Here is a 25,996-nt window from a genome sequence, read left to right on the forward strand (position 1 = left end):
AAAGAATGATGTTAAATAAAACAAATTAAACAGAAAAAGAAAAAAGCTGAAAAAATAAACAAATATTTTAAAAGGCAGCCAAAAGAGTAACCCTATCTTAGAAAAATGTTTTTCAGAACTGTTTTGTTGTGCGAACTTTCATCTGTCTTGCACTTGTAATGAATTGCTTATCCTATATTATATCATTTTTCTCAGAGATTTACTCATTTTCTATATTTATAATCAGATTTCATTATAAATGCATCTAATTTTCAGAGATTAAGGAGAAAAGTAATTACACAGTTCAATGACATTTAGAAAGAAATGTATGGAGTACACATACATATTCAGATTAAATAAAATACTGAGAAAATGGAAGGCTCAGATGTTTGTAGCCAGATTATAGCAAAGAAAAAATATGCACATCCTCCTAGACAAGGTTTAGTATATTTTAAGTTTATTGTAGACTTGAACTGTAAGGACTAATAGATAATGTATAGTCAAATTCAAGAAGGAATGAAACAATCACAATTTAATAAGCTGCATTCCACCGTGGCTTGAATTTCTCTTCACGTTATTTGACACAAGTCCACAAATATTTGTGGGGGAAATTCTTTGGCTCAGCATTGCAGTAACAATAAAATTCATTTCAAAAACTAAATGGAAAAAGAACCAGCACAAATAAATACAAACACAGAGTTGGTGGGAGGGAGAGAGGAGAAGAATGAAGCTGCATCAACTAGTTAGCTATAAATCAATCTCAGGTTATACAAGTGGAATGGGAAACAGAATGGAAAGTGAACATCTATATCTATATGTTCAGTAACAAATACATCCCCATATCTGGATTAAAATACATTACATCCATTCAAAACCCCTCTAGAAGTTAACAAAAGTATGCTTTGCTTTTTATCCAGTTGTCTATAACTTCATTTTTTGTTTTGGAATGTATGTACTTTAACAAATAACACTTTGGGCAATAACTTTTTTTTGTCCAAAATGTATATATTTTTATGTATGGCTTTTTAAGATGCTTTTTAAGAAACTCATGTCATAAACACATCTAAAAGCACTGAACTACCTGCTTTTATGTCCTGGACTTTGATTAAATGGGGTAAAAATAATTTGATAACAGACATTTTTCCTTTTATAGGTGTCTTTGGAAATCATTGTGAATTGAATAGTTATGGATTTGAAGAGTTGTCCTATATGGAGTTTCCCAGTATGGATCCAAACAACAATTATATTTATATAAAGTTTGCAACCATCAAAACTAATGCCTTAATGCTGTATAACTATGACAACCAGACTGGAGAACGGGCAGAATTCCTGGCTCTGGAAATAACAGAAGAAAGGCTGAGATTCTCCTACAACCTTGGCAGTGGCACGTATAAACTTACCACAACGAAGAAAGTGTCTGATGGCCAGTTTCACACTGTTATTGCCCGGAGGGCTGGAATGGTAAGAAATACTGCACTGAGAATTAAGTAAACGTTCATTCAGTTCCAAGTCACTTTGGCTTCCATGTAAGCACAAATGAACATAAAACCTGGTAAAGTTGTATTCACTAGCTTTACCTCCAGCTTTGGAAAAAACACTGTAATTTGTATCTTGTCCAAAAGGCTTGAAGAATTATAATAGTTTGCTCAGAATACAAAAAAAATCTGAATTTGAAAAAATGGGAACAAGAATACTTAATGAGCTAAAGAGCTATCCAGAAGACTAATTAACTACTGCAGACAATGGGGAAGATTATTAGTGAAGACTAATTATCTAGCGATACGGGAAGATTATTACTGAAGTCTAATTATCTAGTGATACTACAGTGGACCCTAAGAGAGTGAGTGTAGATGCTTCACAATTATATACTGTAGCTACAGTAGAGATGGGCAAATTTCTTGGGATCTTCAGGTTCTGTGAGCTTCTTAAATTTTTAGAGATGTTACAAAACTTGTTCTGCTTCCAGTCTTTTTTTTCCTTCTATAATTTAAACCCATGTATTTTTTCAAAGGTGTTCATGATTTTTAAAACAAACATTTTTTAGTTGAAAAGAAGCCTACACAGTGAATCGGGGAGAGATGAACTGCCCAAAAATCTAGGCTAGTGCAAATGGTTGTCTTATACATAGTGCTCTGCCCTTTTCCATTTTTCACCCAGTTTTTTTTTTGCAGTGATTTTTTTTTTCTTTGTGCCTTTTCTCTGTGCTCCTTTCTTAACAGTATCTCCTAAGCAATGTTCCCTCCATGCTTGAAACTAAAGTCAGTCCATGAGGACAATACATGGTTGGGGCTCCAAGTTTTGTTTTGCCTGTCAGGCTAGAAGCAGTAGGGGGATAAGGGAATAGCTGTTCTACACAGCATGGCCCCTTCTGAATCCTACAGCTTTCCTACCATTACATGCTGCAGAAATCAATGCTGCTTGGATACTGCACTATTTTATCATTAAACTCTGTTCCCATGCTCAGGGAGCCTTACTGAAAAGATATAACATAGACTCTGTGTGGGTCCAATAGAAGTTCAACCACTGAGCCAACCGTGCTGCTATTTAGGGGTGATGTGCCTCAAGGTTAGAATATAGGGGTGTCTAAGAACACAGGCATCCTCAGAGCAGCTGGGTGCTGTGGATCTGTGATTCTGCACAGCAGAGAGGCTCTGCCATTGGCTCCTTTCTCTGAGAGGAACTTGATCCTGCAATTGCATTTCTTTTCAACTCAGAGTTGCTGACCCAGTTTTTTCACTTTCATGTATCTTTATGCTGGAGGTGGAAAGTTTGCCCCTAAATTTGATTTTTTTTTATGAGTGTTTGTAAAGATGTTATTTTCTATGTCTTTCTGAAGGATAATTACACAAGTGGATACTGTTTTGTCTTGTAATATATTAATTTTAGATATTTAACACATTAGGGTCCCAATTTTCAAATATGAATTCTTAACCAGACAGATAGGTGTTGATTTAGATATCCAAGTATGGATTTTATTAACTAAATTAACTCAGACCATACATGCTTAAATAAAGATTTATATGCCTAACTATAGGTACACAAGTTAAAAATTTGTAACAAACAAGCAAGAAATAATAAACAAACTAATCAGGCCTATAGAAGGAGCTATACTATACATGAAAGGTATATTTTTCTAGAAAATTACCTTTGTGTATGCTTAAAATTAAAAGCAAGCCTCAAGAAAGGCTTGATTCTGATACATAGTTTCTGTATTTAAATCTTTCTTAACTACGTCAGCTGTTTACAAACACAAGATGTGAAAAGAATCACTTTTGTCTTAAGTATTTCTGCTGTAGGAAAAAATATCTCCCACATGTCAAAAAATGTATAAAATAACCTCCCTACAGGATTTCAAATCTGTCATTTCCTACAGTGCAGTGGGATTTTATCGGAAACTGGTAAAATCATTAAGTTGTCAGTTTTGAGATATTACAGAGTGACAGGATAGAAACCCTCATAACTTGAAGAGGTAACTGTAGAGTAATGCTAAAGTAACAAGCAGGAGCATTTGACTAATGTTAGAAAATAAATCGTATGAACTCAGGTCCAAGCAAAATATGGTCTCAAATATCCAGTCCTTCCGATGGACTTGTAGCTCATCCTTCTTTTCAGAATGTGTACCTCTGTAAATTAGTGGAAATTACATTTATTGAGCTTAGTAAAAACAAAATCTGATCTTTCATTTTTGTTGTTAATGTACTCTTAAAATATGTATATATGTGATACCATATACACTAGCCAACTAATTTTATGTGCTCTATGAACTGTTTCATTTATACTCAGCATATAATGTACTTAGGCGCTGCTGGCTCATGTTTCTCAAGAGGAATAGGTTATTCATTATGTATGGAAAGAAATGCAAGATAAGCTTTCATTTTAAAAATAAAATAGAGGAAAGAAATACATAATTTGGACATACTATAGTAAGTGATTTAAATTTGAGAACCATGAATTCAGTATGATGTTTCAGTTTGTGGTGTGTATTTGGAAATGAAGTGTGGAGATTTTGTAAGAATTTCAACCAGACATTAATGTTAGTAGTAAGCGAACTTAATTGTAAGCAAAAAAAGTCAATATATTACACAAGAATGACACATTAATAGCAGTTAGTGTTTGTACAGCTCCTGTAGAGTTACCTAACCATAAACATAGACCAAACTGTTGTCAAGTAGTAACATCTGATTTAAATTTGCCATAAACTGCTTCTATGCATTTTGCTGTAATATGAAAGCTGATTATACATCTAGAGCAGGGGTCGGCAACCTCTGGCACGCGGCTCGCCAGGGTAAGGACACTGGCGGGCCAGGCCAGTTTGTTTACCTCCCGCGTTGGCAGGTTCGGCCGATCGCGGCTTCCATTGATTTTAATGGGAATTGAATTGGGTCTTCTGAAATTTTTATTTTATTCCCAATTTAGCAGAAGCAATACAAAAATGTGCCACTAGATGAACAGAGATGGTGGAGTGATGTGCTGGAGGAAGGAGGGCACAAGAGACATAACAAGCAGGCAGGAGAAAAGATCAGAGGGAATAACAGAAAGCAGCAGGAGCTGCAGGGAGAGAGAGGAGGACGAGCCCCTTATGTACCTCTCTAGCACCCCCAGGAGCCTGGACTGATAACATCAGCTTCTCAGGGAGCTTCCTATTTCCTGCTGCTTCCGTGAACCCACTTGAGGAGAACAGGCAGTCAACTGAAGTTGTAGGAGCCAGTTAGGCCCTTAAGACGCTGATATCTTCCCGCACTCAGGCTCTTCTACCAGCCTGCTTATTTGTCCCCTTCAATTGAGTGTTGAGAGCCACTATTGCTGGCACAGAACAGCAGTCATGAGTGAAAGAAGAAAACGCCCCTCCGGGGCAGCATTCAGAAAAAGAAAGAAAGCAAAGGAAGCTTTTCTATCTAAGCAGGAAGGAGCTCTCCTGACATACGTAGACACAAATGTTCACTGTGAGCCTTCTGGCCCCAGTGAGGATGTGAGTGGTGAATAGATGCCCGATCTTCTAGTTAGTCAGAGTGCAGGTGACCTGGCAGCTACTGCAGCATCCATATCTCCATCTCAAATGGATGTAACCATGCACATTCCTGAAGAAAAGTGTAGATCAGAGAAGAGTGTGGTGGAGGCGCAAGAAACAGTTGCTGCTGAGTTTGGTTCCTTAAGTCTAGATGATCCAGGACTGTGGACCCTCTTGAGCAGTAGCCCGAGGGACTTGTACTGCATGGGCCACAGCAAGTGAAAAACTTCATGTTCCCTAAAGACAATGAAAATGGAAGTTTCCATCCAACACATTACTGGTGACAAAGTGGAGAGGTCATGGCTTATGTACTCAAAAGCCCAGAATGCTGCATACTGTTTTTGTTGCAAACTCTTCCAGTCTAATGTTCCAGCCACTTTGGGTTCTACAGGAACAAAGGACTGGAAAAATCTGGCTAGAAGTCTGGCATGCCATGAGAATGCAGCAAATCACCAGAGAGCATTCCATAGGTGGAAAGAGCTTGAGATGAGACTAGGGTTAAAGGCCACCATAAATGATCAGCATCAAGAGAAGATAGCATCAGAGTCTCTTTACTGGCAAAATGTTCTGAAAAGGCTCATCGCCATTGCGAGAATGCTTGCTACCCAAAACCTAGCACTGCATGGCAATTCAGATTAGCTGTATGTGCCAAACAATGGAAACTTCCTTAAAATTGTGGAGCTGATGGCTGAGTTTGATGCTGTACTCCAGTAGCATCTAAGAAGAGTCACCACCCAAGAAATGTACACACACCACTACTTTGGAAAAACAATTCAAAATGAGATCATACAGTTACTGGCAACAAAAGTCAAACAGAAGATTGTGGCAGATCTGAAGTCAGCAACATATTACTCTATTATTGTGGACTGCACACCTGACATCAGCCATACGGAACAAATGACTTTAGTGGTGCGTTTTGTAACAACAACAGAACCTAGTGAAAATGTCCCTGCAATGGTGACTGCCAGAGAGCATTTTCTAGAATTTGTTGACATTGATGATACTACAGAAGCTGGTATGACAAATGTGCTTCTTAAAAAGCTGGAAGATATGGGAATTGCGATAGCTGATATGAGAGGTCAGGGCTATGATAATGGTGCCAACATGAGAGGAAAGAACAGAGGAGTGCAGACACGGATCCGAGAGTTAAACCCTCAAGCTTTTTTTTGTCCCATGCAGTTCTCATTCATTGAACTTGGTGGTCAGTGATGTAGCATCAGCTTTTAGTGTGGTTGCTGAATTTTTTAATGTAATTCAAAGCATCTATGTATTTTACTCTGCATCAACTCATCGATGGCAAATTTTGAAGCAACATCTGGGAACATCCTCTCTGACACTGAAACCACTGAGTGCCACATGATGGGAAAGTCGAGTAGAGGCGATAAAGCCTATCAAACACCAAATTGGGAAGATATATGATGCCATAGTTGCCATTATGGAGGATAATGCTATGACAGGAACTGTTCGTAGGAAAACAGTGGCAGAGGGAATTGGAATCACCAGAAACATACATAACTTCAAATTTCTGTGTGGCTTGGTGTTGAGGCAAGACATATTGTTTGAAATAAATGTTGTAAGCAAGTGACTCCAAGGTATTGACCTTGATATATCTGGAGCAATGGAACAACTGGACAAAGCAAAGTCATACCTACAGCCTTACCGGTCAGAGGAGGGATTTCAAAATGTTCTGAAGAGTGCACAGAAGATGGCAGAGGAACTTCACACTGAAGCTATTTTCCCACCCGTTCAAGAACACAAGAGTCACCGAAGAAGACGACATTTTGATTACGAGGCACGGGATAATCCCATAAGAGACCCCAAAAAACAATTCAAAGTTGAATTCTTTAACCAGGTGGTAGATTGTGCAATACAGTCAGTTAAAGAACGTTTCATGCAGCAGTATATTTGGGATGTTGTATGATATTCCAAAACTCCTCACTATACCTGAAAAAGACCTACACCAGCAATGCAGGGCACTAGAGACAGTGTTGACACATGATGACATGTGTTATATTGATGCAAGTGATATAGGTGATGAACTGAAAGCGCTTTCAAGATATATTTCAGCAGGATCAGCTCCAAAGGCTGTTCTGGAATATATGTGCACAAATAAGATGACCACCCTCGTTCCAAATGCTTTTTTTGCTCTCCGCATACTTCTAACACTTCCTGTAACAGTTGCCAGTGGAGAACGCAGCTTCTCCAAGCTGAAGTTAATAAAAACACATCTACGCTCCACAATGACACAGGAGAAGCTGGTCGGTCTTGCAACCATCTCAATAGAGCATGAGCTGGCCCAGACTGTGGACTTTCAGCAGGAAGCAGTTCACATCTTTGCAACCAAGAATGCACAGAAAGCACCACTTTGATTATTCAAACAGATAAAAATACCAGTGTTTACTATGCAGATGAGAAAAGTTACATTTGCTGTTCAGGCGTTTGCAAGTTAAGTGTTACTTAAAATTTTTGAACAAGGCATTTTAAGTTGTTAGTTCTCCTTTATTGGGGTAGATAGCAGAGCAGTACCATGAGAGGAGTAGAACAGGAAGAAGGCAGAATTGAGACCTTTCAAAGTTTTGTCCCAAGCGAGGGGGATGGGGGCGTCATTTGAGCTCCCCTCCTCAGGTGCCAAAATGTTGTGAGCCGGCCCTGAAAAGGGTTAATTTTGAGGCAGGCCTCTTTTCCACACATGCATGCAAAACATGTGGGCCTGCAAATCATGTGTCTGCTTTCATACTTGTGCATACCCTTTCAATAGTTTAAATCCTGTGCAGATACAAGTGTTACCTAGGTTTTCAAGGTGAAGAGGCAAGGGCTGTAGCCATATGAGTATTGGAATACTTGAAGGGCAATTGTAAGCCATCGGACCTGCGAGGTGTATGCATAGGTTTATGTATGTACAATTTTGTGAATGCACAAGGGAAGAAAATCTGGTATAATGTGACTAACTAAGCCCTTGGATATTTTTGTATTTAATAATCAAACAAATGTTAAAGTGGTGAAAATGAGATTGGACAGTCAGTCCTTCTAATATTAAACACATTTTTGTGTTTCTTTGCAGGCAGCATCCTTGACGGTAGACTCCTGTTCTGAGGATCAGGAACCAGGCTATTGTACTGTTAGTAATATGGCTGTTTCCACTGACTGGTAAAGAATATTTCATTTTGCTCTTTGTGATAAAAAGAAGAGGTAAAACTTAAAAATCATTATAAATAGGAGAAATTTAGAATAACTGCTATGTCAGACCAGCTAATAGAAGGGGGGCTTGTGCCTTTAGGCATAGCCCAGTACAAGGAATGTTGGCATAAGCTGTACTACAGCAGGACTGGCCTGAGGAGGCATTCTTTCCTGAGGCAGAATTCCCTCCCTGCTTCTTTCTTGTTCCAGGGTGTAGTAATTTTCAACTGGCCTATAACAGCAGCAAATTAAAACACTGCATCCCCTGCTCTTACTGTGATCCAGCTCAGTTGTACGGGCTGATGCCCTGTCGGGGGGGGGGGGGGGGGGGGGGTAAAGCCAAGACTCAGGAAAAGTAGCAGACATACAGCTTTGGGCAGCCTGAAAAGTGGGGTTCTGGGGGTCCTTATTTCCCTTCATTCGCCATAGTTAAAATTCACAATCTAGCCCAAATTAATTATCAAACCAGAATATCAGACAGTCAGAATCACTGATGCTTTAAAAGGTAAAAGAAAACTTTAGCCAGTCATAATCTGCTTACTGATAAAGGCATTAAAGACTTAAAAAAACTGTACTCATGAATCAGATATTTTCTGACTGGCTGATTAACAGAATCTGGTCATAATCTAAGCAAAGTAAAATATACCTTTTAGGAACAGTGAAGTCAGCAATTCTGATTTTGCACCAATATCCATCAGGTTTTTATGTTTTTAGCCTGTGGGGTGATTAGAATAGAGTTTTGTCTCAGGATAAATATCTCTCATTATAGAATTAAAATGGTCTTGCTTTAAAATTTAGGCTCCCAGTTAGCAATCACTCTATGTGTGGAACTTCCATTGCAGTCAGGCCAAAATGTGCATATGGAGCAGTCACAGAATCAGGCTTATAGGATGAAATCCTGGCACCACTGAAGTCAGAGGCAAAACTCCCATTGACTTCAATGGGGTAAGGAGTTTACCCCACAATTTTTTTAAAATGTTTTACGTTTATCTCAGCAACCTCTCATTCCACCTGTATTCTATCCTTAGAATATTTGAAATTCTACAGTGGCTAGTGCTAGAAATTTTCCTTAGCAAAGCCTCCTAATGCCCTTGTTTTTACAAAAATAAATCATATTTACCTAAATAAATATAGGAATACAGACCCAAATTCATGATCCAGCAGTTACATTAGCTCCTAATTTTCACTCTGTTGCTGTTTAACTTTACTTTTCACTTCTTATGAACACATGAGAAATAGCACCAATCTCAGACATACTCTTATCTCCCAGCTGATTGCTACGTGCTCAGGCTAAGTAACTATTCTCAATTTTTTCCCGTATATTTGGAATAATTTCCAAATATCTGTATTGTTTTTATTTGCTGTTTTCACTAAAAGTGTGGGGGAAGGGAAGAAGTGGGTTGTACCTACCTCATCTTATAGGAGTGTTGTAAGTACTAATTAGTTAATATTTCAATACATTTTGAAGATGAAAAGTGCTGTATTAATTCTATGTATTGTTAATATTGTTGATATTTTCTCACCATTATCTGGCTTACTTTTCATTTAGCCCTATGGCTTCCCCACTAACAAAACCATTTATTGCCTTGCAATATGGTGCTCCAACTTGTAATCAGGGCCGGCTCTGGCTTTTTGGCCGCCCCAAGCAACAAAAAAAAAACCTGCGGCGCGGCCGGAGCGCAGGTGCAGGGGGACCGGCTGGGGGGGAGGGAGGGGGAGGGAGCGGGCGGGAGAGAGAGAGAAGGGGGCGGCCAGGGCTACAGCAGGGGCGCTGCCACGCGGCTCCTGCCGCCTGCCACGAGGGCTCCGCTCCGGTCGGCGGGGAGGGAAGGAAGAGGACTGCCCTGCAGGGCGCTCTGGTTCTCTGCGACGACGACGCCTACACGGCGGCCAGAGCGGAACAACAACAACAAAAAAAGCGGCCGTGCCGCCCTAGGATTGGGCGGAACGCCGCCTCGAACAATCTGCCGCCCCAAGCACCAGCTTGCTCAGCTGGTGCCTGGAGCCGGCCCTGCTTGTAATTAAATATCACCCCCAATTATAAATATCTTTGGGTCAAATCTTTTTTCAATACTGACTCAAGCAAAACTCTCTATCAAGTTAAAGGAGAGTTGCTTGAGTAAAAACGGAGTCAGAATTTCAGGTTTAGGCCCATTGTAATTATTGTTTCAGAGGTGGTTTTAACTAGAGCAGACTGGTCACTGTATGCAATAATTCTGTGATTGTAAAAAATGAACTAGAGAAATTGTAGAAATTGAACTGTAGAAATGAAAGATCTTAGAAGATATGAGAGTTATTCTATTATCACCAATTTATGTGCTGATATTAATGCACCGATTCTTCCTCTTCTCTTCTAGGACTCTCGATGTACAACCAAATCGAGTAACTGTTGGTGGCATTAGATCTCTAGAGCCAATACTTCAAAGGAGAGGACAGGTGGAAAGTCATGATTTTGTGGGTTGTATAATGGAGTTTGCAGTCAATGGACGTCCTCTGGAACCCAGCCAGGCTTTGGCAGCTCAAGGAATCTTAGATCGGTATGTCAGCTATACGTAGTATCTGATTATATATACACCTCTACCCCAATATAATGTTGTCCTCGGGAGCCAAAAAATCTTACCGCATTATAGGTGAAACCGCGTTATATTGAACTTGCTTTGATCCACTGGAGTGCGCAGCCTCACCCCCCCCCGGAGTGCTGCTTTACCGCGTTATATCCGAATTCGTGTTATATCGGGTCGCGTTATATCGGGGTAGAGGTGTATAATAAAGGAAAGTGGCATGAGAGTTAAATGTTAATTAATTCAAATGCCTGTGAATATGAATATAAAATATGCTCTCAAATGTAAAGAACCAAGGAAGAATCTAACTTTGGAAATAAGATTATGCAGAAATCAGAGTTTGCAGAAACCCAATTCCAATTTTCCACAAAGCAGCAACAGTACATTTCTACTACTATTTATTATTTTTGTTGTCCAGCAGTCTGAAATAAAGTAGCTCTTTTAAAAAAAATCCATGTAAATTCCACCTGGATTTGACTATACTGGTGTGGTTCACTAACCTTCCTCTTTTGTTTTTATCCCAAATGTCTGTTCTCTCACTTTCCCAGTCAAATATCACTGAATTTCCCCCATACAATCTCCTTTTGTGAGTGCTGTTTTAGAAATGATTGATTAGCTGAATCAATTGGTTTTTTTCCATCTCACTGTTTGAAATTATAGTTATAGCAACAGTATGGCTTGCAAGCCCACAGTTGCTAGTTCATCTTTCTCCTTTTCACCTCCCAAGCTTGTGTTATTTCTTATGGCATGAGACTTCCTGAGCTTCTGTAACTGAAGATGTCAACTTCAATAACATTCTCCTAGAAAACAGCATCTTGGGACATGCCAGCGAAGTAAAAAAGTGTCTTTGAATTTTGTATCTTTCACCATCCAAGTCTTCTGCCTGCCAATCAGGACTTTTCCTTTAGTACCTCGGGCAGTTTAACACTGAAAGATGGCTCCAGGTTTTCTTCAAGATTTGCTTGGCAGATTCAAAGTTAAAACCACCCTACCCACCTCCTTAAAAAGGTTATTATCTAAGAAAATATTGATGGATCTTCAATCTCTTTAAATGATGACAAACCTCTACAACAGGGATCGGCAACCTTTGGCACGCGGCTCGTCAGGGAAATCCGCTGGCGGGCCGGTATGGTTTGTTTACCTGCAGTGTCCGCAGGTTCGGCCGATCACAGCTCCCACTGGCTGTGGTTCGCAGTTCCAGGCTAATGGGGGCTGCGGGAAGCGTCAGCCAGCACATCCCTCAGCCCGTGCCGCTTCCCGCAGCCCCCATTGGCCTGGAACATCAAACTGCGGCCAGTGGGAGCTCTACAATGTATGCATCTGCTTAAAATTTTAGCCATGTAACCGTCTTCACAGACCATAAACTTCAACTGTAATCTTGTACCAGTTCTGAAAACCTCTCAACTAATTTTAACAGTCTCTGTCTTAGGCAAAGAGTCAGACTACATTACTCATTTAGATCTAAATATACTACTTTCAATTCAAGTTTATTACATGGTAGTTCCCTTCCCCATTCCTGTTTCAGATTATATGTACAGTAGGAATATTGCAGATTTTTTTTTATTACATTGTTAGACTAAGAATATGTGTAGACAAAGAAAGTGACTGAAAGGAGGTTGAGTGAAAGACAAGAGTACAACTTGAAGTCATGGAATGAAAGATGATAATTTTCATTATTTTTATTGTGTAACCCAAATGTAAGACTGCCATAAAGATATTGTACATGTTTGAGCACAGTAGTCTTTGAGAAGACTGTTGTTTTTTAAGACATACACGAACACTAATATGTATGCATATGAATACTATTTGCAAATTATATAAGTTAATATCTAATGTGTAGCATATAAGACAGAGTTTTTGTTTTTCTTCCTAGTACCCTCTGAAGTCCTCTCTCTTTTTCTAATACAACTTGGCACTGAAAACTGGGAACTGTTTCGATATATAAGATTTCTTCAGTGCAGAGAACTTGACACTATTACTTTTTACTACTTTACAAGAGACTTTAAACAATTCATCCGTGTGGGTTGGGGAGGAAGGGGTGGTATCACTTAAACACATGTGACTCCATCCAAAAAGCTTATTTTGTTTGTTTAAAGTACATACTCCAGTGATTACTCTTTTGATTTGTTTTAGATGCCCTAGATTAGAAGGAGCTTGTGCAATTAGCCCTTGCCAACACGGTGGCACCTGTGTTGATTACTGGTCATGGCAGCAATGTCATTGCAAAGATGGATTGACTGGGAAACACTGTGAAAAATGTATGTAGAAGGCTTAATTATCCTTCTGTTTAATCTACAGTTAATCACACAGTTTAATCAAGTGCAATTGGGTTTTATGTTTAGATGCAATTAACTGTTGTTAAATGATGAAAACGTGTCATGCTTGCATTCACTGTTACAATAATTATGAACAAAAGTGACACATTGACTTTTTGCCCTATCATCACTTTGAATATGGTAGAAAAAAAAAGTTCAAATAAGAAAACACATATATAAATGTAAATACAAACAAGAGGAGCTCATTTATTTTTCAAAAAGACCATAATTATGTCTACAATTATTAATTTGCAAACAAATAGCTCTACATAATATAGCTAGGATTGCATAATATAGCAAGCTAAATTCTAATTAATTTGTATTCAGATTTTATATATTTTTGTGATTGCTCTGTGAAAACCATTTAATTTTGTTCATGTCAACCTGCTCTGTTTTCTTACATATTCCATTATTATATTGATTATTTAGATGCTGTTGTGCTAGCTTACAAAAGAGTTTTGCTGCATTTCTGGTAGGATTTTGAGGATTCTGCGGTGTAATTAATATTATATATTATTTTATACCAACCTAAAGTGCTAGGTATTTTACAAAACGAATAGAGCATTGTTCCTGCCTTAAAGAGCATACAGTTTAGTTTTATCCCAAGGACACTGTTCAGAGTAAAGGGAAACAGGGGCATACCAAGAAAAGAATTGTAGCTCACAGAGCCAAAATTCCTTCCTTGTTTTCCCCTTGCTCCCAGGGTGTTTTAATTTACTCCTGCTCTATACTAGCAGTAAGATAACTCACTCACTCTCTCTCTGTCTCACTCACACTCACACAGCACTGCTGGCTCAGCTGCAGTGGTCAAAGAGTATACGGTTGAAGCCAAGGCTTCACACACTCCTATTTCTTCCCACCTACTTTACCCCAACAAAATAATTCGATAAAGCATACTCAACGCTTCCTCCTATATTTGTCCTAGATATTACTGCCGATACTGCCTTATCATTAGAAGGCAAAGGACGCCTTGACTACCACATGAGCCGGAATAAGAAACGAGAGTACATGATGAAATATGGCACTACGGGTGCGATTTCGGAGACCCTGAGTGTGAACCATTTGGAAGTGAAATTCAGGACAAGGAGCGAGAATGGAATTTTAATTCATATCCAGGAAAGCAGCAATTACACTACTGTGAAGGTAGGATTAAAGCTAATGCTGACTTGATTTGATTGGACTGCCTGCTGTGTAGTGATCTAAATCACCTCTTCTGTTGCCCTTGTCTTTTTCTTTATAAAATATTACAGCTTTGACTAATGCTGGGCGCTATTCCAGTATCTTTCATCTTCTCAACGATTCTTTCATTATTTTCCAAGATATCAGAAGGTCTTAGTGGTTTTGTTTCTAATCAGTTTTGTCTAGACTCCAAGTAATGTCTATTTTAAGGCCAGCAGGAACATATTTGTTGCCATATTTGTTAACACTACTAAGTTGCATTCTAGAGTGCAAACCTTTTTCCTATTGGCATTTTATGTTCTGTTTCTTCAGACACTCCCCCACCACACTGTCAGACTACCAAACACAAGCCAACAAGTTTTCATGAATTCATACTAACACAGTACACGCCAGACAATCTTATTTCATATCCATAAAGTCACCCTTCCTGGAGTTTATCTTCTTCACCAGAATGGAGATGTTAAAAAGGCAAACATTACATGATTCTGAGATGTTCCGCTAAATCAGTGCTTTAAGCTCCATACAGTTTTTTCCAACTGTTTAGCCCTAAATAAGTTACCTTTCTCAAGAGAAACTGATGGGTTTAGTCCCTGGCTATGACTCAATCCACTTAGTCATAATTCTAAATGAGTACAGCAGTGATGCTGGCAAACCTCTTTATTGGATAGATGCAAGCTCCAAGTTTCCTTGACTACTAGAATTCTTTCCAATTTTTTCCCAACATTTAGAGAAACTCCTACATAAGACCACACTTTCTGTGCCTCAGCCAGCATGGATATTGTCTGCTTGCCTGGTTTCCATTCCTACCAGGAGTGCAGAACTTTTCTGACAAAAAGGACTGCATTATCAACTTCCAAGAAACCCATAATCAGTACTTCATTTGCATATAATTTTACAGCATTATTGTATAAAAAACAAATGCATTAAAACATATTTATTTTTATTTGCATTTTCCTTGTTAGATGAATAAAAATTGATAGCTCTTTGTTGCCTAACAATGAAAAACTGCAGGTATCTACTTTGCTCTCACCCTATATGTACAGAAAGAGAGCAGTAGTCAGGAGCCATATTTTATGCATCCCTAGCTGCAAGTTGTGCCCCTTGATTCATAACATCTGAGGAGATCTTCTTGTTTTCAATTCTGCAAATTTGGCCTAGTGAAGACTAACTTGGTGGGAATAAATAAAATGCTTAAATTTTGCTTACAGTGGAAATTTGGCAGGCAATAAGCATGATAAAAAAAGACAAAGTAAGCTTTGGTGGTTAAAGTGCTAGCAGCTTGTTTACACTAGAACTCCCTAATTTTTAGCAATGGTGAAGCTACAGCATGGGTGCAGCAAAAATGCACCCCAGCAGCTTCAAAGATGGGGGTCATCATCTGAAGCTGTAGGCGGAAAGAAGCTATTTCCCCTTCAAAGGGGGTTTCCCCCTCACCAGCCCTTCTCCCTGTTGCAAGAGCTAGAGGGGAGAAGGAGTATGTAGCTAAGAATGGGTAAGGCAGGAGCTATGTGGAAGTCCATAGTCTCCTTTGCAACGGAGGGGAGGACATATAAGCCTACTCACCACTACTGACCAGCAGATCTACCCTCCCATCCCTGGGATTAGTGTAGGGATGTTCTTTGTTTATTTGTTTGGGATAGGGGGTTGACTGAGGTTTTTTTGTTTGGTTGGTTTTTTTTGGGGGGGGGGGGGGGGGTCAGCTGTATACATGGTGCTAGTTGCCTTTTGGAGACTGGGAAGAAATTTTTCCCTCATTGGCAGATTGATCAGGGTGGGGTGGAGGCTTTTTTTTTTTTTTTTGCCTTCCCACAGCAGCCCAAGGACCTGATGGATAGGGCTATAGGTATGATTCAAGTTGTCACAACTTGGCAGGTGCCCAGTGTAGGCACCATCTGATGGTTTATCAGTTCCCTGATAAACTGGAATTGGAAGTGGATTTAGGGGAAGGCATCGCCTAAAGAACCTGAGGAATAGGGTTGGGGCTCCCAATCTCTGGTATGGTGGGGAGAAAGCCCCCTTTCCCAGTCCTTTAATCCTCATGAAGGCAGGGTGGTGGGTTCCCAGCCAGAGGCTGGGGACCAGCTGTGGCAGGGTGGGGGGGCCCTCTAACAAGTGGAATAGATTAGGGAAGGAATGATGACCTGCCTTATTTGATTTATTGCTGGATAGTTCCCAGATGAGTTAATAAAGTTGCATTCTCATTAAACCACATTCCTTGTGTCTTGTCTGTCTTCCTGCACGTCCGGGGCAATGAGAGATTTTCAGAACCAATTCATGAAAATGCAGCCTGAGGATCATCTCTGCAGTATTATCAGGCCTTGCTTTTCTCAGTGTGAAAAGTCAAAGCTTGAGATCAAACCGTAAATCCAGCTCTTCCTTCTGGTAGTACAGGGGTCGGCAACGTTCGGCACGTGGCTCGCCAGGGTAAGCACCCTAGCGGGCCGGGCCAGTTTATTTACCTGCTGACGCGGCAGGTTCGGCCAATCGCGGCCCCCACTCACCGCGGTTCGCCATCCCGGGCCAATGGGGGCGGCGGGAAGCGGCGCGGGCCGAGGGATGTGCTGGCCGCGGCTTCCCGCCGCCCCCATTGGCCCGGGACGGCGAACCGCGGTGAGTGGGGGTCGCGATCGGCCGAACCTGCCACGTCAGCAGGTAAATAAACTGGCCCGGCCCACTAGGATGCTTACCCTGGTGAGCCGCGTGCCGAACGTTGCTAACCCCTGTGGTAGTATGATGCCCTATGTACTGTGGCCAAAATTATCAATCTTGTTGGCCTGAGTTTAGAAGCTCACTGAGAGTTGTGAATTCTCAGCACTTCTGAAAGTCACGCTACTTATTTAAGTGCTTGATTTTTGTAATCTGAGTCTTAATATTTTGACCCACCTTCAAAATTATTTGGTTACTTGATTTGTGTGGCTTGTTAACATATTTGAGCAGCAAGATATTAAGCATATGGAAAAGTGGTAAAAATCTGAATATGTTTCGATACGAGAACATGTTATAAATAAGCTACAGTACCTAAATCACACCTGCTTTACTCCATTTTACCCATTATTACTCACTGATTTAAATGGAACTACAATGGGATAAAACTGGAGTAACACAGTGATGAATCAGGACCATCAAGATTGCAAGTATTTTCATTTACAAAAAAGTTGGAGAATTCGGTGAACTTTCATAATTAGGTTTCTCTTTATGACTCAGAAGGCTCTTTAATGTAGGAGATAAAGACATAATAAGATCCAGTGGCTCAAAGCTGAAGCTAAACAAATTCATACTGGAAATAAGTAAAAAGGGGAGGGGGACCAGTTTGGGTAATTAATCATTGAAGCAATTTATAAAGGGGTATGATGGATTCTCCATCACTTGAAGTCTATAAATTAAGATTTGTTGTCTTTCTACAAGATCTGTTCTAGCTCAGTCAGAAATGATGGGATAAATGCAGCAGTTACTAGGTGAAATTGTATGGCCTGTATTATACAGGAGATTAAATGATCATTATGGTCCTTTAACCCAGATGTGCAGGAAGAAAGACAAGATGCGAGTGATGTGGTTTAATTGACTTTGTTAACTCATCTGGGAAGTATCCAGCAATGAATCATACAGTGCAGGTCATTGTTCCTTCCTTAATCATTTCCACCTACGTATTTGAAGCTGCCATCAGCCCTACAAATCTGGTCTCATCCCATTTCTGGGACTCAGCCTTGCTCCTCTGTATGAGGGTAATGAGGTGGGGAGAGTGGGTTGTGTCCTCGTTGTACCAGACATTAGGATCCGCAACCCTTTTCTGAAGCTTCTTTAGGGCATTCCTCCCTCTAGTTCCACTTCCAATTCTGGTTCATCTGGGAACTAGACCTATGGAATGAGTACTTGCATCAGACACCTGCCAAAATGAGGATCCAGCAATTCATTTGGCTGCCTCCACTCCACCACTCAACCAGGTTCCCAGATAGTTAACAATTCCTTCCCTAACAGTGGTTAAAAATATGTCTGCTCCCTGACTTCCCACTTTACACACCTTCAGTCCTTGTCAACCTGTGGTGCCCCTCCCAAATCTTCTGCTCTAGTATTTCAGACCAGTTTATAATCCCCCTCTCCCCACCCCGGAGGAGGTCCTGAACCTGCCTTAAATCTCTCTTAACCTTCATGATTAAGTCAGCCCACCTATAAAATCCCAAATTGTTTTTCCCATAAGCACAGAATTCATGTCTAGTGGCTGCTCCTGGCTGCCAAAGAGTATAAGAGGGGCATCAGCTGGTCTCAGAGCATGCCCTTCCTGTCATGCCAACACAAAATCGCTTTGTCACCTCCAGGTGAACTAGCCACCTGCCTGTGGGCCCAATGTACAATCCTGTGTCCACAGATCCACACACCAGCTCTCACGACCCCATTCCTTGCTCCTGAAAATTGGCTTAAAAAGTAAAACTAGCCATTCACGCCATTGAACTCTGATTCTCAACCAGGGGCTGAATGTACATTTTGTATGCATTTGAATGCCAACACCCAACTGCCTGTACCTATTCCCTGTTAGGTAGGGTGACCAGACGTCCAGTTTTTAAAGGACAGTCCCATATTTAAGCCCTCCTGCAGGTGTCTCGACTTTTTCTTAAAAACAGGCAAATTTTCCCGTATTTTCTGTCTCCCCCCATCAGTACTGGCAGGTCCTGCTGCTCGCTGGATCCCAGCTCACCAGCCGCCCGCCCACCAGTGGTGAGTGGGGGGTCCAGTGGCTGACAATGGGGGTGAGTGTGCAAGGCTGGGGGTGGGACAAAGCTGCAGCGCTTGGGACCGGCTGATCCTCTTGCTGGTCCGTCAGTGCAGCCCCCATTGCCAACCGGCTCTTGGCCAGCAGGGCCCTGCCCTCCATCCCATTTCAAGCTGGCACTGACTGCGCGCTGCGAGCTGCGGTGGCTGGTGAGTGCAGGCAGGTGCTAGGCGGCTGCTGGTATGTGTCGCCTCTGCTGCCCACGCATCGGCCCTTTATGTGCTCCCCCTCTCGCTCTCCTCTCCCTGCTTTGCCCCTTCACCTTTCCCCAGCCCTGCTGCTCCTCCATATCCCCCCTGGCGTGGCACGGCCCACTCCCAGTGCTGTGCATAGAACCAGCCCCTGATCAGAGTGCTCAGTTCACCAACAGTCTGGCCGGCAGGCTCCTTCCTTCCCCCACTGCCTCTGGCTGAGCCGGCACCTTGGGAAAGCTCAAGACCCTCCGGCCTGGTGCACTGGCCAGGAGGAGCCAAGCCCTGTGTGTGCCAGAGGCCCACACAGCGCTGGCACGGGGAAGCCTCTCCATCCCTCAGCTAAGCTCTGGAGTGGCGGGGGGAAGCGATTTCCAGCCTGTTCATGCCCCGACCAGGCAGGCTCCACAGCAGCCCCCCAGGCAAGGGCTTAGCACCCTCTTCACCTCCCCCCCCTGCCGTGGGTCCTTCCCCCAGGGAGTATGGGGCTGCGCCATCCCCGAGGCACCCTCCTCTGCTGAGCCACCTCTCTGGTCAGGTTCGCTGAAGCTCCTGCAGTGAGGTTCCCTGGCTGTGGTGCACAATGTATCCTTAGGGCTTACCCCATTCTGCCCATGCTGTAGCCGGGGGACAGAAGGAAGCTGGGTTATGTCGGTGGCCAGCAGCAGCCGGGAGGTGTTAACTGCCTTTCAACACTGTGCGGGCAGGAAGGGACAAGCTGCTTCCAGCCGCAGGGGAGCAGGGATTAGGAGGGAAAAGATGAGCTCTGCAAAGACATGGGCCAGGTCATCCCTCCCCACCTTCCCCTGTCGCTTGAAGCAGCTCCTGTCCCTTCCCTCCCGCACAGTGCCGAAAGGCTGCTGCTGGCCACATTCTGGTGTGAATCCTGGCAGAAATCTGGGGAATGGGGGCATGTGACCCTGCCTGCCCCCCCACATGTTGCCTCGGGAACACGCGCAGCAAGTACAAGGAGAGGAAAGTCTGTCCCGGGGGCCCAGCCAGGCATGGAGGGCAGATATCGCTGGGCAGGGAGGGTTGGGACAGGCGGTCACCCCACCCACCATGTGAGAGAGGTGTACGGGAGTGTGGATGTGTCACCTCTCTGTGCGTGTGTGTGTGTGAGACCACTCCCCATATGAACTATAAAGTCTTAAAGATAAAGTAAATAAAATAATGGAATTACACAGTGTTTATTTTTAACAGGGGCTCAGTCAATGTGATATTAATTTGAATGTTTGTACTGCATAGTTCTGATTGATTGCCATTGAACTCGCCTGAAGACAAGTAATTTTACCAGGTGTCCCATATTCAGCATAAGGATATATGGTCACGCTACTGTTGGGTCGCAGATGTCACTGCTCCAATCTTGAATGAGTGCGAGCCAAATGCACTAGTGGAACCCCATCATTGTAGGTCCCATTCTCAAGACCGTGACAAGCTGGAACTTTGTGAGGTATCTCCTGTCGCATCGAAGAAAGAGAGGCACATCCCTAGGCGGCCTCACTACTGTGTAAGCCCTTAATACCATGACTGGTCAAATCCCTGCCTCACCATCCTCTTGCAGCTCTCTGCTCTCACCTTGCCATCCCTGATCTGTTTTTGACATCCTCACGGTCCAGATGACCTATTGCTCCCCTCATTTTCCATCCCTAAACTCCAAAGCCCTACCAAAAGTATCCCTTACTGACCCAGGCACCATTCAATGACTCTAAATGCTCCAAAAATATCACCAGGAATGCAGCATTTAACAAGGACACCAGCTGACTGCATTGGCATATCTGATGAAGAACTCAAACTCAAAGAATCTCTATACTGGTGGGTAATTGAGGATCCTCCCTAAGGCCTTTGGATTGAGACCAGCCCACTAACAACCTCCTAACCAGAAACCCACCGCAGGATCTGGGTAACCTTTTGTCCTGCAGCAAAATACAGTGCCTGATAAGCGACCAGCAATGGTTGATTATGCCAGCCTACCATGCAATAGTGACAGTACCTGATCTTCAAGAATAGGCCAAATCATAGGCACACCTACTCTCATCTGAAATTGATTAAATCCCCTGAAGCCCCAACATATGTCTTAGGTGCTACAGATCTCTGCATTAAACCAAGAGCAGTCATGAGCCATGGTTCCAAAGGGCCAGCTGCATCTCATCAGGTTCCTTGTTTGCCAAGTCTCAATTTCTGCCCACCAAAGTCTTGGCTATGCTGTTATCAATCCTGGGCATGTGTTTGCAGTAAAACAAATATTATAAGTTAAATACTTCAGGGCAGATATCTCACTGGCCTCATCACACTGAGTGAATTGGAGGACATGTACCATCACCAGGTTGTCATGCCAGAACTGCACTCTCGTTCACGAATCTTTCCTCCAAATTATCACTGCAACTAAAATGGGAAAGAATCATAAAGCAAAATACATAGATGTAAAAGAAGAATAAGAAGCTGTTTGTTCAGTAAAGGGAACTCTTAGGATATTAACAGTGCAGCTAGTTGATCATCATATTTTGGATTCTGTTTGTTTTTGCTTAGCGGTTCATGCTTTTCATTATAGCTCATTTGCCAGTCTCACTGCCATTTAAATAAAACCCAGAAATGGGATCCTTCAGAGTGTTATCAGCACAAACCATTTGTTTTGAGTTTAGAAATATGGTGTGGTTCAAGGAACTAGGAGCCACATTCTTTCTTCCTGATTGAAGAAGTCACAATCCAGTCTTGTCATTGGAAATTTTATATTTTCTATATGCCAGTATTATGTTATTTATGTGTCTGTTACCATTGGCCACATGGAATTTTAAAGAAAAATAAATAGTCCTTAAGGGTAATAAATCACTAGGGAATGTATTGGTTGTTGGCAGGTAGAAGAATTATATAACGTGGCATTAAAAATTACAGTTCTGGGTTTAGTATTTCAGTGGGCATTGAAAATGTTGGGTCATATGATGTTTTTTTTCTTCTTTTTGCATAAAAAACAAGTAAAAGGCAAAATCTTCAGTCTCCATTCCACTTCATCTTTAAGACTAAATAACAAAAGTGAAGAACTAATTGAGATATAGCAGAGTGCAAAACTTAACATTATGTAAAAACCACTTATTCAGTCTAATGAGATTTTTAAGAATACTTTTGAATCTAGCAAATGGTGTTGGTTTTGTTCTTACAGTCTATGTGACTGATATTCCAAATGTGGGATTCTTTCATATTGAGGGGTAGTTCAGACATATGCCACCTAAGTTTGCAAAGACAAAAGCAACCTTTCTTTTTTTGCAGAGATTTATTAAAGACATTGTAAATCAAACATTTTCTGATACTCTGATTTGCTGTGAAGTTTTCTAAAAAGGTTACATTAACCGCTTTAATTCTATCAGACTTATCAGGTATATCTAGAAAATGAACTTGACCCAAGTGATAAAATGTGCTGGATACATTCTAGTCCTTTGAGCAGTCATTCATTTCAAACTGCTGCCAAGACATGTGCATGTTCTGACAGCTGTGAGGGGGAGCTAATCTATAAGACCCAAACTCTTCAGCCTGCATCATGCATTATTTCTTTCATGAAGGTAGAACAGTCCGTGTACTTAACAGTTTCTAGAAACTGGAGCAGTAGCATCCTGTTACCCAGTGCTTCACCTCACACTTCTGATCGGGTAAACTTTATTCTTCATGGAAATAACTGTATTATGCTTACCGAACTTCACAAATGCTATCAGTATCTATACTTCTTCTTCGAGTGCTTGCTCACATTGATTCCATTCTAAGTGTTTTGCGCCCACGTGCACAGTTGTTGGAGATTTTTGCCTTAGCGGCATCCATAGGGCCGGCTGTGGCGTCCCCTTGAGTGCTGCGCTCATGCGTTGGTATATCAGGCGCTGCTGGTCCTAAGCCCTCTCAGTTCCTTCTTGCTGGCAACTCTGACAGAGGGGCGGGGGGTGGGGGGAATGGAATGGACATGAGCAACATATCTCAAAGAACAACAGTTTTTTCCTGTGCAGCATTGTAGCCGTGCTGGTCCCAGGATATTAGTGAGATAAGTGGGTGAGGTAATATCTTTTATTGGACCAATTGCTGTTGGCGGGAGAGAGAAGCTTTTGAGCTCACACAGGACTGTGTGAAGAGCACAAACCTATCTCAAGCAAAAGCATCCTATAAACAAGGGAGCGAAAGGAGCAGAATTCTTCATGAAATTTAATAGTGCTGTTCCAATCTATTAACTTGGGAGATACTCACACCCTATAGCAATGGAGACCAGTAAAAAAACTCTAAAAGAAATTGATATAATTGTATACTGCTGTATCACAGAATACTCAAGCGGATGCATTGTGTGACTTAGAGAATTGCATTGCAAATGCTTTCAGACCCCAACAGAAGAAAAGTTTTTGGACTAATTGACCTCCTGCTATTCCCAGTGACTATTCATTGCCTTATGTGACTTAGAGAGCAACTAGATGCATTGTTTCAGAGTAGCAGCCGTGTTAGTCTGTATCCGCAAAAAGAACAGGAGTACTTGTGGCACCTTAGAGACTAACAAATTTATTATGCTCAAATAAGTTTGGAGTCTCTAAGGTGCCACAAGTACTCCTGTTCTTTTTGTAGATGCATTGTGTTCTTGAATGAGGTTGTTAGGGCCAAGCCTGGGCTGCATCAGTGTAAATGAGAGAATTTGGCCCTTTATCCTCCAGACTTAGGGCTGAAGTGGAGTGTATGTGAGAAGGGATCTGAATAGAAAAGGAATTGAAAAGGAGAAAATAGCAGTCCAAAAAGAAGAAATGAAGGAAAGAATTACAACTTCATTCACTCCTGCATAATATCCTGTTCTTGCCTGTGGCCCCAATTCAGCAAAGCATTTAAGCACATGCTTAAAGTTTGAGGTATGGCTAATTGCTTTGCTGAAATCCCAATGAAATTACTTGAGAGTCTGGGGTATCATTTTCATAGATGATGAAAATGCCGTCAGTCAAATGTAGTGTGGCCCTTCATCCACCAGGATTCCCAAATTTGGACTAATTTTGCAGACTGGATAAGGAGAGACTGTTCTTCTAAGTTATTAATATTAGTTTCCAGTGCTACCCATGATGTGACAGACACTTTCTAAATATAAGAGAACCACTGGCCTTGCTCCAAAAAAACCCTTTATTCTCAAATAAATAAATTTAAAAAATCAGAGAGAAAAGAAGGTGGGCAGGAGAAATGGCAACAGCAAACAATAGGGTCCTCTCGCCACTCTGCCAGTGGTGCCTGCTCTCTGCCCCATTTGTCCACTTCTCTCACAACCATTTTAGTCCCTTTTTTCCATATCTCCCTCTGAGTTTGGGACATCCTCCCTAAACCACCACTGTCTTTTAATTCAAACCTATCCCTGATGCCCACAAGAAGCAAGTCAGAAAATATTAGTATTGAGACAAGGAAATTTGAGCTATCTAATTATGCATGTGTCTAAACTGAGTAATCAGATGATTTTGTTGCTTTTTCCTCATCCCATCCGCTCCTAGCTGATTGTTACCCTTACTTGCTGTCATAATGAAAACTAGATGCATGCTCTTTGGGGCAAGGGAAGTGTCTGTTTGTTCTGAAAAGCACCTTGCCACTTATAATAAAAAAGGAGGCACTTGGCTATGCTTACGCAAAAACATGTTTTGTTCAATGGACCTCAGAGCATTTGATTCATGGACTTCTAAGGGAATATCAGTGAGACATCAATCATTTTGGCAAAGACAAACATTTTTTCAAGGAAAAGTTGTTCACCATTTTGAATTTCTTCAGCAAGAACATATAAGATACTATTGACTATATCCAACTATCTTACTTGTACCAGAAATGATGTAGTGCCCATATCACATGTCTTCTCTGTATATTAATGCAAAATAATTTGGTTTTAAAAGAAAAAAAAGGTGGAATCTAAAGGCAAATTCAGGTGGCTTCATACATTAGGGGCATTTATCTGTGTGACTAAAATGGTCATTGCTTCCCCCCCCCCCTTCATTTATAACGGTTAAATGATTTGGGTTATAATGATCAAATGGTACCCTGAGACATTGTGTTTTATTTCTGGTGCATTGTTGTAATTTTAATAATATATCATTTGCTTTTTTCCAATGTCTTTATAGATAAAGAGTGGCAAGGTGCATTACACATCTGATGCTGGAGTTGCTGGGAAAGTGGAGAGGAATATTCCTGAAGTTTACACTGCAGATGGTCAATGGCATTCCCTCCTTATTGAAAAGAATGGATCTGCCACTGTTCTATCTATTGACAAGACCTACAGCAGAGAGATTCTCCATGTCACACAAGACTTTGGAGGACTTAATGTTCTTACAGTTTCTTTGGGAGGAATCCCACCAAGCCACACTCCCAGAAGCACAGAGACAGGTAAAAAAGAGAATGCACGTACACATACACATATGTATATATCTTTTAAAAACATCATCCTGACATGAGTGAATTATGTAGATATGAAACACTGGTCATTTTACACCTGGGACCTCAAGTAGGGGGTCCCATTTACTAAATATTTTTTAAAAATATTGTAGGGATTATTACTAGGCCAAATCCTACAGACCCTGAGTCAGGAAAACTTCCATTTCAAATCGATGACAGTTTCTCTTGAGTAGGACTGCAAGATTTGTCCTTTTATTGTGTATTTTAATTTGTTTTATTTTTCAAAGGAATGTGTTTAGTTTTTGAAGGATCAAAAATGCATAATACTGTTTGACAGTATATGTCACTGCCATATTTCTCTTTGTGTCTCTTTAATCTGAGGCAGTGAATAAATCATATTATTTTCCTAATATCAGTTGAAATCGTCTTACTTTAGCCCAAATGTTGCAAAT

The 25,996-nt window shown here is 41.4% G+C and overlaps 1 protein-coding gene across 1 annotated transcript in view; it reads left to right on the forward strand.

Moving 5' to 3' along the window:
• Positions 1-25,996, forward strand: part of FAT4 (FAT atypical cadherin 4) — a 227,467-nt gene that overhangs the window by 193,763 nt on the left and 7,708 nt on the right. Inside the window, exons 11-16 of the mRNA XM_065405846.1 lie at positions 1,133-1,440; positions 8,049-8,134; positions 10,522-10,701; positions 12,859-12,983; positions 13,966-14,183; positions 25,274-25,535. Coding sequence (XP_065261918.1) covers positions 1,133-1,440; positions 8,049-8,134; positions 10,522-10,701; positions 12,859-12,983; positions 13,966-14,183; positions 25,274-25,535 — 1,179 coding nt within the window. The remainder of the gene's footprint in view (positions 1-1,132; positions 1,441-8,048; positions 8,135-10,521; positions 10,702-12,858; positions 12,984-13,965; positions 14,184-25,273; positions 25,536-25,996) is intronic.

This window comes from Emys orbicularis, chromosome 5 (genome assembly GCF_028017835.1).
Source record: "Emys orbicularis isolate rEmyOrb1 chromosome 5, rEmyOrb1.hap1, whole genome shotgun sequence".
Taxonomy (NCBI): Eukaryota; Metazoa; Chordata; order Testudines; family Emydidae; genus Emys; species Emys orbicularis.